The sequence below is a fragment of the Macrosteles quadrilineatus genome, unplaced genomic scaffold (assembly GCF_028750875.1).
Source record: "Macrosteles quadrilineatus isolate MER2022 unplaced genomic scaffold, UCM_ALF_1.0 Scaffold_13__1_contigs__length_4303367, whole genome shotgun sequence".
Taxonomy (NCBI): domain Eukaryota; kingdom Metazoa; phylum Arthropoda; class Insecta; order Hemiptera; family Cicadellidae; genus Macrosteles; species Macrosteles quadrilineatus.
This window is the reverse complement of record NW_026542606.1, coordinates 1,360,440-1,377,082: the sequence shown is the minus strand read 5'-3', so window position 1 is coordinate 1,377,082 and position 16,643 is coordinate 1,360,440. Positions and strand designations below refer to the sequence as shown.

Genomic DNA, 16,643 nt, shown 5'->3' with positions numbered 1-16,643 from the left:
TCTTTTAAACTAGATCACATTTTCCTTTATAAGTTGATTAACAATGCATGTTAACGTCAATATTTACGTAACAGCCAATTTACAGTATGTTTTTCTCTTTGGAAATGCCATATTGCTATTTGATTTGCATTATTTGTTGCCAATGAAGCCACACGACCATAGGAGGCCCCCAACCGTCAATATTTCGACGGGTTTCACCTAGTTCCTTATATACCCGGTAACCGCTGTTCATGTGAAAACGGTAAAACCCAAACTCAAACGATGATGATGATGTAGCTAAAACGTATTGTTTGAAATTTAACAGCTGAAAACAAGTGAAATAGAAAAGGTTTTGGTTAAATCAATCAAATTGTAATTGGGCACTAGTAAGTACTAGAAGTGCACTTGTTGCTACCTCCCTCCTTTAGTTTCATGTATTCCTCTCAATCAGTTCAAACCTAGGAGGATTAAACATTAATGTTAATTAATGTTAAATCCTCCTAGGTTCAAACCTGAAACACCCAGATCGAAACTCGCCTGTCGTTATTTTAACATCGCCTTATTTTTTTTACTATATTTTTCAAAAAAGAAAGATTATATTGATTTACTTTGGATTTTAAAAATGTGAACGTTTTATTTTATTAAAGATTTATAGTGATACGTAAATATTGTGGTGTAGTAAAGTATATTATATTGTAGTTAAGTGTTAAATTTTGAAATTTTAGGGTGAATCGAGATGAATCTTTTTTTATAACATGGGTCTCTCCTACCTTAACATACATACCAAGTTTCATAAACATCGGTTGGAAAAGTGTAAAGATAAATATTTGTATGTAAAAAATACAAAATGGCGGATATCTGGTTAACGAAACGATTTTGGAAAAAATGTTATCCTTGATTTTCTGTTTATTTTGACCCAAGGAATTACTAGGTAAAGTATCTCCCCGCTTATTTTTAACACCCTGTTTATGATGTATTCTTATTAATATAAGTGAAAAATGTAAGCTGGTAATACAGAAAGATGTTTTATAAATAATATGAATGTACTGGTGATCTTTATATTCATCTTTTTCTTGTCCTTAGAAGTTAGAACTGTAAATTAAAAGTCCACTCAGCAGTCGCATCGTACGATGTAGTTCTTTCCATGTGTTGCGAAATGCTAAATTTGTCGTCCTCTTCAACCCAAATTATCTATTGAACCACTAATTGTAAAAAATAATAAAAAAATAAATTTTACGCATCACACTTTTGGCTACAACTTTGCCACAGACAAAACCTCTCTAACCCAAAAACAAACAAAAATCTCGTATGCTAACTTTTCCATGTTAGAAATCACGATTTAAAACTATTTCAACATACATATCAATTGTTATTAATTAGATCGGTAATTAGTTTAAAGTTCCAACAAAATAGTCATCGAGTAGGACTAACCAAGAAGCTCTGTGCCAATTTTCAAAATGTTAGCACAACTTTAAGTACACCAAAACACGAAATTATTGAAGTCATGCGTCGAGAGGACTATCGTTTTTTTTTAACAGATTATACTTTTGACCTTCCGGCACTGTTGACTCAGCGAAACTGAACTTATATTTTATCTTATTTCGTTAAATTAAAACTGCTGTTGCATTAGGTCAAATTCCCAATAAGTCAATCGCTTTAACATAGACTACGTTTTTAGCACGGACTGTATTATTTGACTTACTGGGATTTTTGATCTACAGACACTGCAAACATTGTAGTTTTTGACCTAGCGGCACAGGTATAAATTATTTGACCTTCCGGGACTGTTGACTTTCTGCAACGCGTCCGTTATTTGCATCAAGAGACAAACACTGAGACATGGCCTTGCCATATAAGTTATTTCCATCAAGAGACAAACACTCGGGGTAAAAACTGTCTTGTACATGAATACAGACAGCTTTGTCACAAACATAAATTGTGATGACAAGCTTTTTGCACTTCACCAGTCACTCTGCCACCCTGGTATCACTAGGATGTACTACTGGGTAAAAAGTAAAAACCTCCCTTACTCGTTTAAAATATTGGCAAAGAATTGTTGTTCATTTAAATTAAAGAATAAGTAGCTTTGGAAATTCAAGATTGAAATTCAAAATGTCGAAAATAAAGGAAATATGGGATAAAGAAAAAGGGAGATCAAGGTAAATCATGTATGTGAAAATGTTATTCAAAAAAGTTTTTCTCATATTAGCCTACGCAAGATTAATGAAAACGAAAACCAAAATGGCGGTTTCTAGGGGTGGGCGAGTACTCGACTGTCGAGTAATTACTCGAGTAGTTGGCAATACTCGACAGTCGAGTCGAGTAGTTAAAGATACTCGTGACTCGAGTCGAGTAGTAGACGTTAAGCCGATTTAGTTATTTTCATTGATATTTGACAAATAAATAGTAAGAAAGGAAAATCTTTGAGTTTTATTTAATCCCTTAACCCCTTTAAATATTGACATACTAGGCCTACTAATAATCGGCAACCTAGACATCGCTTGCGTTATCCATTTCACTGACAGCGACAGCGCCGACAGCTGAGCTGACACTGGGTGATAGGTCGGCAGTGGTGTAGGTGTGCGAGTGCGATGCATCGAATCCCGATTCGATCCAGCATGCATCAAAATCCCGATGCATCGATTACGTCACGATACAGCTCTACTAGTAAAAAGGGATGATTCGATTATCGTCATCGATACCACCGATACTTGGACATTGGTATCGGTACCAAGACTCGATTGTCAAAAGTCGATTCCGATGATACCGACATCCGACAGGGATAAATATTTTATTTTAACATTTATTTACTGTATAGCTACAGTATTAGTTTTGTCATCACGGTTAACAATATTCATAGCCAACTTAGAAACTGGTGCCGGTGACATTGTTTAGCTTCAGCATTGCACAACACAATCTACGAATCTACATTTCAAGATGTCAGACTCAACTCAAGAGACAACCGGCGCGCGAATGTCCTGCCAACACGAAATTAATTATACTAAACAATGTCTGTATCAATAAGTCAGACATTTAGACGTATTATTTTTATTTTTAGTACAAAATAAATAACCTAAACACGTCGAAATTTTCAGTTTAATAATCCCTGCATTATACGCATCATTAGAAAAATTATATTCAACCATTAAACTTTAACATCATCGTATGGTTAGGCTTGTTTTATATTGCGCCAAAAAGTAGATCCATATTTTGATCTGTACTATCTACCTGATTAAAGAGTTTAGTGAAGTTTTATGTGCTTCTATAACATAATGTATTTATTGAAAAATATTATAAGCCTTGATTTTGTAATGTTAAAACGATTGGTGAATGTTGACAATAAAAGTATGTAACAACAGTTCTCATTGGGCAGGAGGCGTCAGTGCACTACCATGTCAGCCAATCGACTTTCGTGTTTCAATGGAGCAAATGACGATTGCTTTGACATCGTTTAATGTTTTATTGTGGGTGGAAAGGGTATCGATAAATATCGTGATTCGAGATCCGATATGTAGGACGTGTTTGTTTATAAATAATAAGTATTTAAGTATAAAAAACTAGGTTACAGACAGGTTCAAAACTTCGATTGTTCCGATCCATTGTTGACACCTCTACACGGAGGTTATAGTGACGTCGTGCATAAGGGCCAGGCAGGCCGGTTCACAGTGAATCCACTCTGCCGAACCTTGTTCTTGGTATAATCGGGAACATAGTCAAACACTTTTGTTACTAAATAAAACTATGAAATGTTTGTTAAAAGCACTCTTTTGGTCTTTTGGAGATTTTAGTCCCAAAACATAATCTTTATTGTAGGCTAAAAGTAAAACCTATCTGTTGCCATACTTTTCTCCACAGACGTCGACATAGGCTATTATGCAATGTCTTTAAAAAATACCAGGGTTTCAGTCAAAATACTTTTGTAAACATTGACAATGTGCTGTTTTAGCACAGTTCATTCCTTGACCACGATCGTTTTTACTCACTAGAGAAAAGACTCTCCTAACAAAATGTATTTGTAGGCCAAGATGTTTGTAATTTTTTTAATGTATAACTGCAATTGCTTTTAAAAAGAAATACAAAAACTGACAAATGACTTAGATTAATACTTAAAAAGTTAAGCCTATTTATAAATTAGAGGAAACTTTATTAGATCTCGTCATAGTCAAATTCAAACATTTACAGTATTTCAAAATAATTTAACACTCTTGTGTAATAGAAATCTGCAAGCCACTGAGGCCGAGGGTGAGGGAGGGCATGTGAACCAGGCTTTAGAACAAGGGCAAATTCTGCCAAACGTTCTCTTTTCCTCCCCCATGTCCCGTTAGACGGTGGGTGGGGCTTCACACAATAAACAGTTCATTCATTCACTGTAGAGAAGAGTTTTTGTGGTAGTGACGTATGTCTCTTGTCTGCTCTTCAAGTTCACACATCTGGACTTCTTTAAAACAATTATAAGTGATAATCTTTATTAAAAATAAGTGAAAAACTGTTGACATTTTCAAGGAAAAAAAGTTGAGAAATAAAAGTGTTAAAAATTTTGTTTGATTAGTTATTCTGTATTTCAAAAATATCCTCATTTATGATTATGTTTTCAGCTAGACTTGGTGACTTTTTCATAGTTAAACAAATTTTGAAGATATATAATTAGTGAGAAAATGTCATTATATAGGAAGTTAGTTTTTACTCACTTGGGGGAAAAAACTTACCTTACAAAGAGTATTTGTAGACCAAGATGTAGGCTAAAACGTAATAAAAAAAAAAATTATAAACTAATGAGTTAACTAAGACAATTTCATGGAATTTCAAATAAATATAAAAACTGAGAAATTACTTAGATAAATACTTATAAGCCTATTTATAAATTAGAGGAAACTTTATTAGATCTCATGCTTTAGTCAAATTCAAACATTTACAGTAGGCCTATTTTAAAATAAACACTTAGTTCCATATTTTTGCAATTTTTTTTGCAATTAATAATAAACCTTTAACACCAAAATATAAGTTTGATACACATACATATTGTGTTTTTTATATGGTATAAAAGTTTTTAACCAGGTCTATTTTTGGTGAATTGAGAAATGCTTTGTTCGTAAAAATGAAGATGGAATATAGGTATGTAAAATAAAATTTTTTATTTTCTCGTGAACTACTCGACTCGACTCGATACTCGAGTATTAGGGCTAATTACTCGACTCTACTCGACTCGACTCAAAAAAACACTACTCGCCCATCCCTAGCGGTTTCCACTACTTACCAGATTTAAAAGCCATAAACGTTTCTATAAAGGTTGAATTTTGTGTCTAAAATTGTTGGCGGATGTGTAACTATTTTAACAATACACGTAAAGATCAAAATGTTTCTATTTCATGTCCTATTCCTGTTGCAAAGCATGGGTTCAACAGCTAGTAGGGAATAAATCTGAAATATGACAAGTTGAAAGAAATATTTTTGTTAAAATTCAATCTCACAAATTGAAATTTGCTTAGTCTGCAGGTTTGCTGTGGCGGGGGTATCTTTTTTATTAGACTGCAATGTGGTATTTACTTGTGATTTTTACAGAACGCTGGGTGGAGGTCACAAGGCCAAGCGGCCGCAGGGCCAGCTAGAACTTCTGTGGGGAGAGACTCACATCGAAGAGCAGTTGCTGGACCTCAAGCTGGAGATCGACCCCAACTTCTACTTCCAAAATAACACGTGGGGAGCCGAGGAGCTCTACAAGGCTGTCAAGGAGCTGGCAGGAGTAGACACTGACACTACAGTGCTGGACCTGTGTTGTGGCTCTGGTGGCATGGGCATGATGTTTGCCAAAGTAAGGATGGCGTATCAGTCAGTAATAGCCTGCCAAGTCCCACATATGGGACATGATTTGAACTATCCAACAACTGTCTATTCCAAATCTCAAACTCAAAACCCTAAATTGTTGGGTCCTAAATCTTGTGTCTGTTATGAGTACAATCATATCTTATTAATATGGTTGATTAAATAAATATACAATATACAGGGTAACCAACACTCAGGAATCAGAGGTTTTTTTTTTAGTGGATAGCATACACGTGATGGTTTTTGTCGCGAATAGTCAAACTTTCTAAGACATAACTAAAAGTCATAATTATTATAGGTAACGTTATCCCTGATTTTATATAGTATACAGTACATTGCAGAATTGACTGGCAAATGAGTAATCCAAATTTAATATTGCTTACTGGCTTAATGATAAATAACGATCAGCTGTATTTAACTATTAAAGTTCACAAAAATCAGCAGTAAATGGCTTCCAATGCTATTCTTATAGAGAACGTTTTACGTTATATCTAATTTTGTGTTAAAATTTTGGGAATTTCACTATTTTTCGCGCCGTCACGGGGTCGAGTCGAGACCTTTAATTTTAGCCCTCTCCCAACGTTCTGCGACTTCCCAGTCGCCCAAAATTTTGACGCAAAATGTCAAAAATAAACCTCACAAAAAACAGGGGTGTTAATGGCTTACGTAATTAATACCTTTGTTTTAAGAGTTCATTGTGTTTTTCGGCGTCAGACAGTCTCAGCCTAGCCACTGAGGATGCCTCTTCATAGTAAGGGCGAAACGTCTGGCGAGTTTGGTAGTGACGACACGGTTGACGCCGAAAAACACCATGAACTCTTATGACACCGGCCGCAAAAGCCTACGTAAGAATACCTTTGTTTATTTTGAACAAGATCCAACGTGCTTACAACTCAGGATTCAATGGCCGTTGTGTGTATTATATTCATTGAAAGGGCTATTTCTAGTTTCTGCGATATGCTGGGGTTCCAAAGTCACGAGATTTGAGCGTGTGTGAAATTTTCATTGATGTTTTAAGGATGCTCAAAAAAATATGGCATGAAAAATGAAATAACAATAAAAAAATTCCTAAAACAGAGCCTAGCATAAATATTGTTTTCAGCCAAAAACTAAAATATTTCTAACAATTTAGAGGAAATTGTTGGAGCTGTTTTTGAAATCATTTAGCGTGTAAACGGTACTCATAACTAGGTGTGCAGTCTCAGTTCCCCCAATTTAGCAAACAACAGAAATCTAAAACAAATGTCAAATGCTGATTCAAAACCTACAAAAATTTCAAACTGTTTTTCTCTTCACGCTTCAACAGTCTGTTCAGTCCAGTGAGATGGGAAATAGATAAAGAGATAAATCACATCTTGGTTCAATAGAGTTTCACAAGAATTCAACTTTTTAACGCTTAAATTGTTGTGTAAAGAGTAATTTTCTGGGAATTTAAAGTGCGTATACCAGTCTGATGTAGTGTATAGAGTGTGTAAATGTAAACAGATATAATCTACTGCCATCGGTTACAGAATTTGAGATGGTCAAGCATATAACAAATTTGAGAGCAAAAACTGACTAAAATACTTGTATATATACCTCTATTAATAGATAAGAGGGACTTCTAGAGATTGAATTGTAATGTATACAGGTCTGAAAAGGACTAGACTATATAAATGTGTTGATAAAACAACACTGTAGAAGTATCTGCCACTTTGAGAGTAGATTTCTTATGGTAGAGTGTAAGTTTTTATCATTTTCAAGCCTCAATAATAGTAGTTAAAGTTATTCCATGGTAAGTTGCAGTGTAAAACCTGGTACATCTGTTGTAACCAACAAATGGTAGGAGTATATGGTAAAAAAACCTTAGGTTTTAATGTTAAATCTGTATGGAAGGCCAAAACAGTGTATTATTGAGGTTACTCGTAGAGTTTTTCCGAAGCATACTGTTTTGGCCGTATCTCAGTTATTTCTCGACCGAATGTAACGAATCTGGCTTTAAAAGTTGGGTATTTACATGGGGTTTATGGTATAATACATAACTTAAAATAACTAAATTTGTTACCAATACTCAAAGTTAGGCTAGTAGAATCGCTAAACTGAGCTATTCTAATTAACTATACAGCCCGATGTGTAACTGACTCACTGACTCACTCACTGGAGGGATACAAATTTTAGACCACTTCTAGAAGTGCTAGGGAGTTGAAATTTGGCACGATTGTCAGTCTTGGTACCAAAACCCCGGGAAAATTCTCAAAAGTTGCATTTTTTTATTTTATCCCCCCCCTTTTTTAAGAATTTCCCCCCCCCCAATGTTATTCTTATGGGAAATGACATTGAAAAATTCCAACTTTGGTATGCTCATCTGAACCACTTAGAAACGTGCTAGAGACTTGAAACTTGGTAGTATTGTCGTTAGGGATGGACGGGATTGAATTTTTAGTTCGGGACGGGACGGGATTTTTATTTCCTTCCCGATTTTCGGGACGGGACGGGACGGGATTTTTTTCTGTGCATAAAAAGAAAGTACTGTTTTGCAGTTACCAAAAAACACATACGAAATCAATTTTTACCATTTGTGGCACTGATCTATAGAAACCAAAAAATGGGTAACAATTTACAGGTACCTATAGTAACTTGTGACTCGCGGGTCACGGGGTGATCGTCTGTATGACTCACAGTCACGGCGCGATCGTCGTCATGACTCACGATCACGGCGCGATCGTCGGTATGACTCGCGGTCACGGCGCGATCGTAGGTAGGACTCCATGGTCACGGCGCGATCGTCGTCATGACTCGCGGTCACGGCGCGATCGTCGGTATGACTCCGCGGTAACGGCGCGAACGTCGGTAGGACTCCGCGGTCACGGCGCGATCGTCGATATGACTCGCGGTCACGGCGCCATCGTCGGTATGACTCGCGGTCACGGCGCGATCGTCGGTATGACTCGCGGTCACGGCGCAATCGTCGGTAGGACTCCACGGTCACGGCGCGATCGTCGGTATGACTCGCGGTCACGGCGCAATCGTCGGTAGGACTCCACGGTCACGGCGCGATCGTCGGTATGACTCGCGGTCTCGGCGCGATCGTCGGTAGGACTCCACGGTCACGGCGCGATCGTCGGTATGACTCCGCGGTAACGGCGCGAACGTCAGTAGGACTCCGCGGTCACGGCGCGATCGTCGATATAACTCCGCGGTCACGGCGCGATCGTCGGTATGACTCGCAGTCACGGCACGATCGTCGGTATGACTCGCGGTCACAGCGCGATCGTCGGTATGACTCGCGGTCACGGCGCGATCTTCGATATGACTCGCGGTCACGGCGCGATCGTCGGTATGACTCGCGGTCACAGCGCGATCGTCGGCATGACTCGCGGTCACGGCGCGATCTTCGATATGACTCGCGGTCACTGCGCGATCGTCGGTATGACTCGCGGTCACGGCGCGATCGTCGATATAACTCCACGGTCACGGGGTTATCGTCGGTATGACTCGCGGTCACGGCGCGATCGTCGGTATGACTCGCGGTCACGGCGCGATCGTCGGTATGACTCGCGGTCACGGCGCGATCGTCGGTAGGACTCCATGGTCACGGCGCGATCGTCGGTATGACTCCGCGGTCACGGCGCGATCGTCGGTATGACTCGCGGTCACGGCGTGATCGTCGGTATGACTCGCGGTCACGGCGTGATCGTCGGTATGACTCATGGTCACAGCGCGATCGTCGGTATGACTTCGCGGTCGCGGCGCGATCGTCGTTATGACTCCGCGGTCAGTCGGTATGACTCCGCGGTCACAGCCCGATCGTCGTTATGACTCCACGGTCACGGTGCGATCGTCGGTCCAATAATCGCGGCCACGGCGCGATCTTCGTTATGACTCCGCGGTCACGGCGTAATCGTCGAAATGACTTCGTCTCCTGCGTTCGCGGACCTATCGCTCGCAATAACGGCGTTATCGGCACTCGCGAAGCGGAAAAATCGCCGACGATCGGACCAAATCCCGTCCCAAAAAATTCCCGAGTCAAATGTAATCCCGTCCCGATAATCGGGAATATTTTTTTCCCGAAAAATTCCCGAAATTTCGGGACCCGTCCATCCCTAATTGTCGTATGGGATCTTACATTAACGGTGAGTTTTGCAAAAGTCCCATTTTCAAATTTGAACACGCTTGCTACTGAGCGTCGCATATATGCGACGCCGCGATCATTGCCACAGACCGAGGTATACATTTGAATCTTACACATAGACCGACTGTCACTTGGATAACAGTACACACAGACCACGGGCAAAAACCTGTAAAACAGCGATCATTTACATTGTAATACGCTACAATGGTGTTTGTAAATAAATTATTCTTGTTTATTTGTAATTTTTATAACCTTTTGTAATGTCGCATATTATACTTTTGAATCTTACACATAGACCGACTGTCACTTGGATAACAGTACACACAGACCACGGGCGAAAACCTGTAAAACAGCGATCATTTACATTGTAATACGCTACAATGGTGTTTGTAAATAAATTATTCTTGTTTATTTGTAATTTTTATAACCTTTTGTAATGTCGCATATTTGCGACGCCCGGTCTACAGCGAAGACAATAATGAAAATTATCATAGTTTTCTTGAAATAGACTAAACGTCGCATATATGCGACAGTTCATTTTTTTGTGTTTTAAGATGAAAGTAAGTAAAGAAATAAACAGATTATTCAAGAACAGTTTATAACTGGACAAATATAAAAGCTACATAGGATAATGCAGCATACATACTGCATACATACATACAGTGATGCAGAAAAGTAAAGACCAGTTTTTCCAACTATTATATGACGTCACCAATCATCATATCCACAGACCAAGCGAGTTGTGCGTCAGACATCTCTGTAGACCACTGCAGGGAATTCGAATTCAGTGCCTTCAAATAGACCACTACAAAGATATAAGCATTTTAATAACATTAGAACCCCGACGCAAATATGCGTCGGCAGTCTATTTTAATGTGACAAGCCGTCGCATATATGCAGTCCATGGGTGGGAACCGGCCGTCGCATATGTGCGTCGCTGGTCCATGTGAATGGAAAATTTCGTACTATTGCAGTAGCGAACGTGTTAACCACCCTAAAAATTCAAAATGGCGGACCTCTAAAAACGACAAAACGCCTATAGCTCGAAAACGGTAAGAGCTAGAAAAGATTTGAAAGAATTTTCATGAACGGGAATTAAATTTTCTACAAAACCCTCTTAGGCGTTTTCCGAATACACTCCTTAACCCCCCTTAAAACGCCCTACCTTCAAAATTTAAATTTGGTAAATTTCTTTCAAATTTTTTTCTGGTTTGCGCTATTTTTTCATACTTAAATAATTTTTTTTGCAAACATTATTATTGCTTTGTATTATCCTTACTTTACTTAAAATTTTACTCAACGATGTTTTTTCGTAACTTTACTCCTTGACCCCTGAAACTTAATTTTAAAGTCAAAATTTTATAGTTCTTACGAGCCCCATGTTATTCTCATCGAGAATAACATTGAATTGACTTTGTTATGATCATCTGAATCGTTTAGAAACGTGCTAGAGACTTGGAAATTTGGCAGTAACGTAGATTGGTATCTTAAATTAACGAGGAAATTTGCAAAAGTCCCATTTTCAATTTTTAACCCTCCCACAAATCCAAAATGGCGGACCTCTGAAACAACAAAACAGGTTTTTTTTTTCAAACGGCTATAGCTCGAAGACGGTAAGAGCTAGAAACGATTTGAGGGAAAATCGTAGGTTCCGAATTAAATTTTCTACAAGACACTATTAAGCTTTTTTCGAAAATCGCACTGCCTTAACCTTCAATAAACGCCCTACTTTCAAAATTTGGTCAATTTCCTTCAAATTTTTAACGGTTTTTGCTATTTTTCCATACCTAAATAATTCCCTTTTGCAAATATTATTATTGCTTTGTATTCTCCTTAGTTTACTTAAAATTTTACACACTACGTGTTTTTTCATAGCTTTACTCCTTGACCCCCAAAACTTACTTTTAATGTCAAAATTTGAAAGGATTTGACCACTATTACGAGCCCCATGTTATTCTTATGGCGAATAACATTGAAATTTTAAGACTTCGGTATGCTCATTTGATTTGTTTAAAGACGTGCTAGAGACTTGAAATTTGGTAGTATTGTAGTACAGTAGACTCCCTCTTATCCGGACCCCTCGGGACCGAGGCCAGTCCGGATAACGGTTTTCCCGGTTAAACCGACGTCCCCAAACACTTGTTAAAACGGACCGTTTACTGTGATATTCAACTTAAATTTAGGAGAGCATTGTATTCAGTCACGTGATATCTGGTCTCAAATCTCTCCCACGAGAACAGTTGTTTCAGTACTGCCCACTTCCTGCCAATCTAGTCCGGTTAAACCAATGTGCTGATAAAAGTTGTCCGGTTAAAGAGATGTCATTTCCGCCAAGTGTAGTCCGGTTAAACAGATGTCCGGTTAAAAGGTGTCCGGATAAGAGGGAGTCTACTGTATGGGATCTTTAATTAACGGCGAATTATGCAAAAGACCGATTTTCAAATTTTTGACCCCGCCCCAACAATCCAAAATGGCGGACATCTAAAAACGACAAAACACGTTTTTTTTCAAACAGCTATAGCTCAAATACCCCCGCCGCAGCAAACCTGCAGACTAAGTGAATTTCTATTAACCTGATTGGATTTACACTAAAATGCCTCCATAAAAATATCACATTTATTTCCTATTTAAATAGAATTAGTTTAACAAGTAGGCTACATAGGGGTTATTACAAATGATGTTCATGATTTCATACATACATGAAATATAGTTTTATTTGTTATACGGAAAAATAAAATGGTTACAACTTTTGAAAAACTCAACAAGTTTTGACACAGATACACAGAACTGTAAATGCTCGATACGGGAACCCCTTGTGGTACGATACATGTCAATAATGTAGTCAAGCTCTTGCTAGACTTTGAAAAGTGTGTCTAGGTCTATTGTTTCGATAGCATTGGTAATCCGTTGCTGGATCTCAAGTATGCTATCTGATAATGGTCAGTGTGTACGCCTTATCTTTGATGTAACCCCACAAGAAAAAAATCAGGGGGTGATGTCCGGAGATCTTGTAGGCCAGTTCAGGGGTGTGTCATTATTCGGACCACCGAGCTCGTTCCATATATCAGGCAGCACATTGTTAAGTTCAGCCCTACTACAAGTAACATTCAAATGCAGCCATTTCTCTAAAATTTCAAGTGTCACTTGCCAATATAGTGGTTACTAGGAGGATAGTCGTTTAACCTGGTTCTAAAGTGTCGTTGCACACTAATAACAGATTGGTTAATGTAATATTCCAACTGGCAAAAAGCTTTCCTGCCTTCAAATTCAGCCATTACACAACTCTTACAACAATTGACTTGACAAACAGCTTATATGTACCCAAACCAATGTAAATGAAACTTTATGAGTTTTTCTTTCCGATGGTACCAAATAAAATAGCTGGTACCAAATAAAATAAAATAGTACCAACGCTGATGAGGGGTCTTAAAATATTCTTGACTCCAACGGCAGCATAGGCTTTGGGTGATGTCTTGAGGTAAATTATCAATAAGAGGTGAGATCTTTGTTGGGTCAGGAACAGTTGTCAGAGAAGAGCTGATAAGAAAATGGCCAGGAGTTACAGCTGTCAGTTTAAAAAGTTTTGAGTTTGATATTGCTTCTTTTTGTTCTTGGTTGGAGTGATTTCTGTTATCAGCCATAGGCTTAGTAGACTTCAAAAAATGAAGGAGTGTGTGATGAAGTTTCAAACAGGTCTTACAAGTATTAGTCGACTTGCAGCGTTTAGCAAAGTGTTTACCAAGGCAATTTGTGCAGCGTTTTAAGTCGCGTACAACTTTAAGCCTTTCTTGAGGGGTTTTACTATTAAAGACAGGGCAACTGTATATTTTGTGATTTGTATGGCAGCAAAAACATTTAAAATCATTTGAAGTACATATCAAGGCCATAGGAGGATGTTGAAACTGAATTGATTCATCAATTTGACGTGGAACTTGGTGAGGGTTGGATATTTGGAGAGGAGCTGCTTGCTGACTGTGACGTAGAGATGCATCTTCACTGTTGTTACAAAAATCTTTGAGGAATTTGATTATTTCACTAGCTTGAGGAAAATCAGAAGAATTTATGCGTTTTGATTCAAAAACTTTACAGAGGTTGGAATTCATTTTTCGTAAGATCAACATACTTAGTAGGTAGTTGTCTTTCTTGACATTATAGTCAAGAACACTAAGAGCTTGTTCATTTTCATTAAACTCATTTAAAAATGATCTGAGGTTTTTGATAGATTTTTCAATAATATTGGGCAAATCGACAATTTTACTGAGGTGGACAGAGATTAGCCTACGCTTCGAGTGGTATCTTTCCCGTAAAGCATTATAGGCTACTGTATAGTTGCCAGACGAGATCGGTAAAGATTTGATTAAGTGTAAGGCTTCGCCTTCAAGTGAACTTATCAAGTACTGGTGTTTTTCAACAAGGGATAAGCTACTATTGTTGTGGATAGTAGTATCAAAAAGGTTAATGTAGGATATCCATGTTTTAGTGTCACCATTGAAGGACTTCAGTTCTAGCTTAGGCAATTTTACAATGCTAGAAGTAGGCCTAGAGGTTAGGTTTGATGTTACCGAGTTATTTGAAGTGTTCCTCATTAGAGTTCTGAATTAGAAGAGAAATTTTGGTTTGAATGTTAATTAAGAGTTCTGTTATGTCGTTCTGGAGCTTTAAAATAGCTTCTTCATTGTCAGAAAAAACTTAAGTGTCGTCATCAACATCAAGAAGCTTATCTAGGTTAGATTCAAAATTGGCAGAAATTGCTTTAGCTTCGTGCAAATAAAGGTTAAGTTTAGCGGTTTGAGCTTCTGTTATTTCTGATGGACACGATTGAATATACTCACTGATCGTATTTAATTTATTTATTTGCAATTTGCATCTATTGGAAAATGTGTAAAATCTCATTTTGAAAGTTAGGCCTAGATCGTTCAATGAGTTAAGTAAGTAGTCGAGCTATTGTAATTGGAAGGAGTAATTAGAGGTTAAGGACAACTGAGGAATAAAATCTGGGTTTCTTTATTATTTTCTTGTGGGTATTGATTTATTGTTAGAACTTACGATGAGATGCGATGAGTTGTCTTCATTGTCTTCGAAGAATTACAAACATAACCTTACTTTTGACATGACGTTTGAAGCTGAAGTTGTAGACGAAATGAAGTGTCGACGAAGTGATGAATGCGGAGCAGAACTAGAAGAACGATGACGATGTTGAACACTTGGAATGAGAGGAGTGTGGACTGTATCGTGACGTAGACAAAAAGGTTCAAAAATAGCGATGCGGTATTGTCTTTGGCGGCTTCACGTTGGATGAAATACGTTCAACCGAGACATTTGAAATAACTTGAGAAAAAGTCGCACTAATGTTCGTAAATATAATCCGCGGCTCGAAGGACCAAAAATGTGCGGTGTAATTATATTATAGAGGAAAAAGTCGAGGGTTTTGGTATAAAGAGGTTGATTTATTACGATAAAAAATTAGTACGTGATGTTATGAGCGGTGATTTGAGACGAAAAAAATGAATGCAACAATGAAAATTGACATATGGTAATGTGATGGGAATTACAGATTGACTGTTAAAAACAAAGACATAAAATTAATACAAAAAAAAAAGGCAACTTGACTGAACATATGCAGTTAGATTTTTATCCAACTTTTAGAATCGTACATTTTAATTTGTTTTCAACATCCAGTGAATTATTTCTTACACTTGTGTTTTTGGCAGGATTGCAAGGAAGTTATTGGTGTGGAAGTGATGGATGTGAACGTAGACGATGCCAAGAGACTGGCAGCCAAGAATGGACTGACCAACTGTGAGTTCCTCCAAGGCTCAGTAGATGATTTATTTCCGGAACTGGAAGAGAAACTTAAAGGAAAGAAAGTCGTGCCTATCCTGGATCCTCCACGAGCTGGCATCAGTAAGTTCCTTGGTTTTCCTTAAGTAGTCAGACTTGTGTAGGCTCTTATTATAGTTTTTCTTATAATAGCATTAAATTATGGGTTATGTCTAAAGATCAGTTCAACTTTTTTTGAAGCAACTACTAATGTGTCGATACCAAAATTTATCGATTCTTGATGCCAATATTGATACCTGAAAATCAATTCTCGATACCAATTATAGTTTTACCAAATTTTCTGAATGGATTGGTAATACAGTGTGTATACCAACCAGGGAAACCGGGATAGCCGGGAAAAAACCTTTAAGTTGAAGAGACCTGGAAAAACCGGGAAAAAGCCAGGATTTTTTAACAATTCCGGTTTTTATTTTAGCCCCGGTAGAAGATTGCAATCGTAAAACGCGCATTTGCCCCGATCGCGGAAGACTGTGATGAAGTTTCCGTGACCGCGGGAGACGACGATGACGTCTACACGGCCACGGAAAATATTGATGATTTTGCCGTTTCCGTGACCGCGTAAGTCAATGATTATGTCTACACGGCCGTGGAAGACTTTCGTGATTTTGCTGCTGTAAATTTGATCTTTTCAAAACAAAACAAGAATATTATAACAAAAAAATTAAACGTTCATCAAATATTTCAAAAACAACATGGTCAATTATCAACAAGGAAGTTATTAATGGCAAAAACCAAAAAGAACTGGAAAATATGTCATAAAGATTTAACAATAAGATAGTTAACAATCCAAAAGAAATTACAAATATTTTAAACTCATTTTTTACAAAATCTTCAAAGAGACATATAAAATTTTGTAATACAGTAGAGTCCCACAAACTCGGCGTAATGTGGA

At 37.9% G+C, this 16,643-nt stretch overlaps 1 protein-coding gene across 3 annotated transcripts in view; it reads left to right on the top strand.

Moving 5' to 3' along the window:
* LOC129004979 (tRNA (uracil-5-)-methyltransferase homolog B-like) overlaps positions 1-16,643 on the top strand; it is a 126,835-nt gene that overhangs the window by 82,027 nt on the left and 28,165 nt on the right. For all 3 annotated transcript variants that reach the window (XM_054433712.1, XM_054433710.1, XM_054433709.1), the window contains 2 exons: positions 5,539-5,788; positions 15,622-15,814. In XM_054433712.1, the coding sequence (XP_054289687.1) occupies positions 5,539-5,788; positions 15,622-15,814 (443 nt within the window). The remainder of the gene's footprint in view (positions 1-5,538; positions 5,789-15,621; positions 15,815-16,643) is intronic.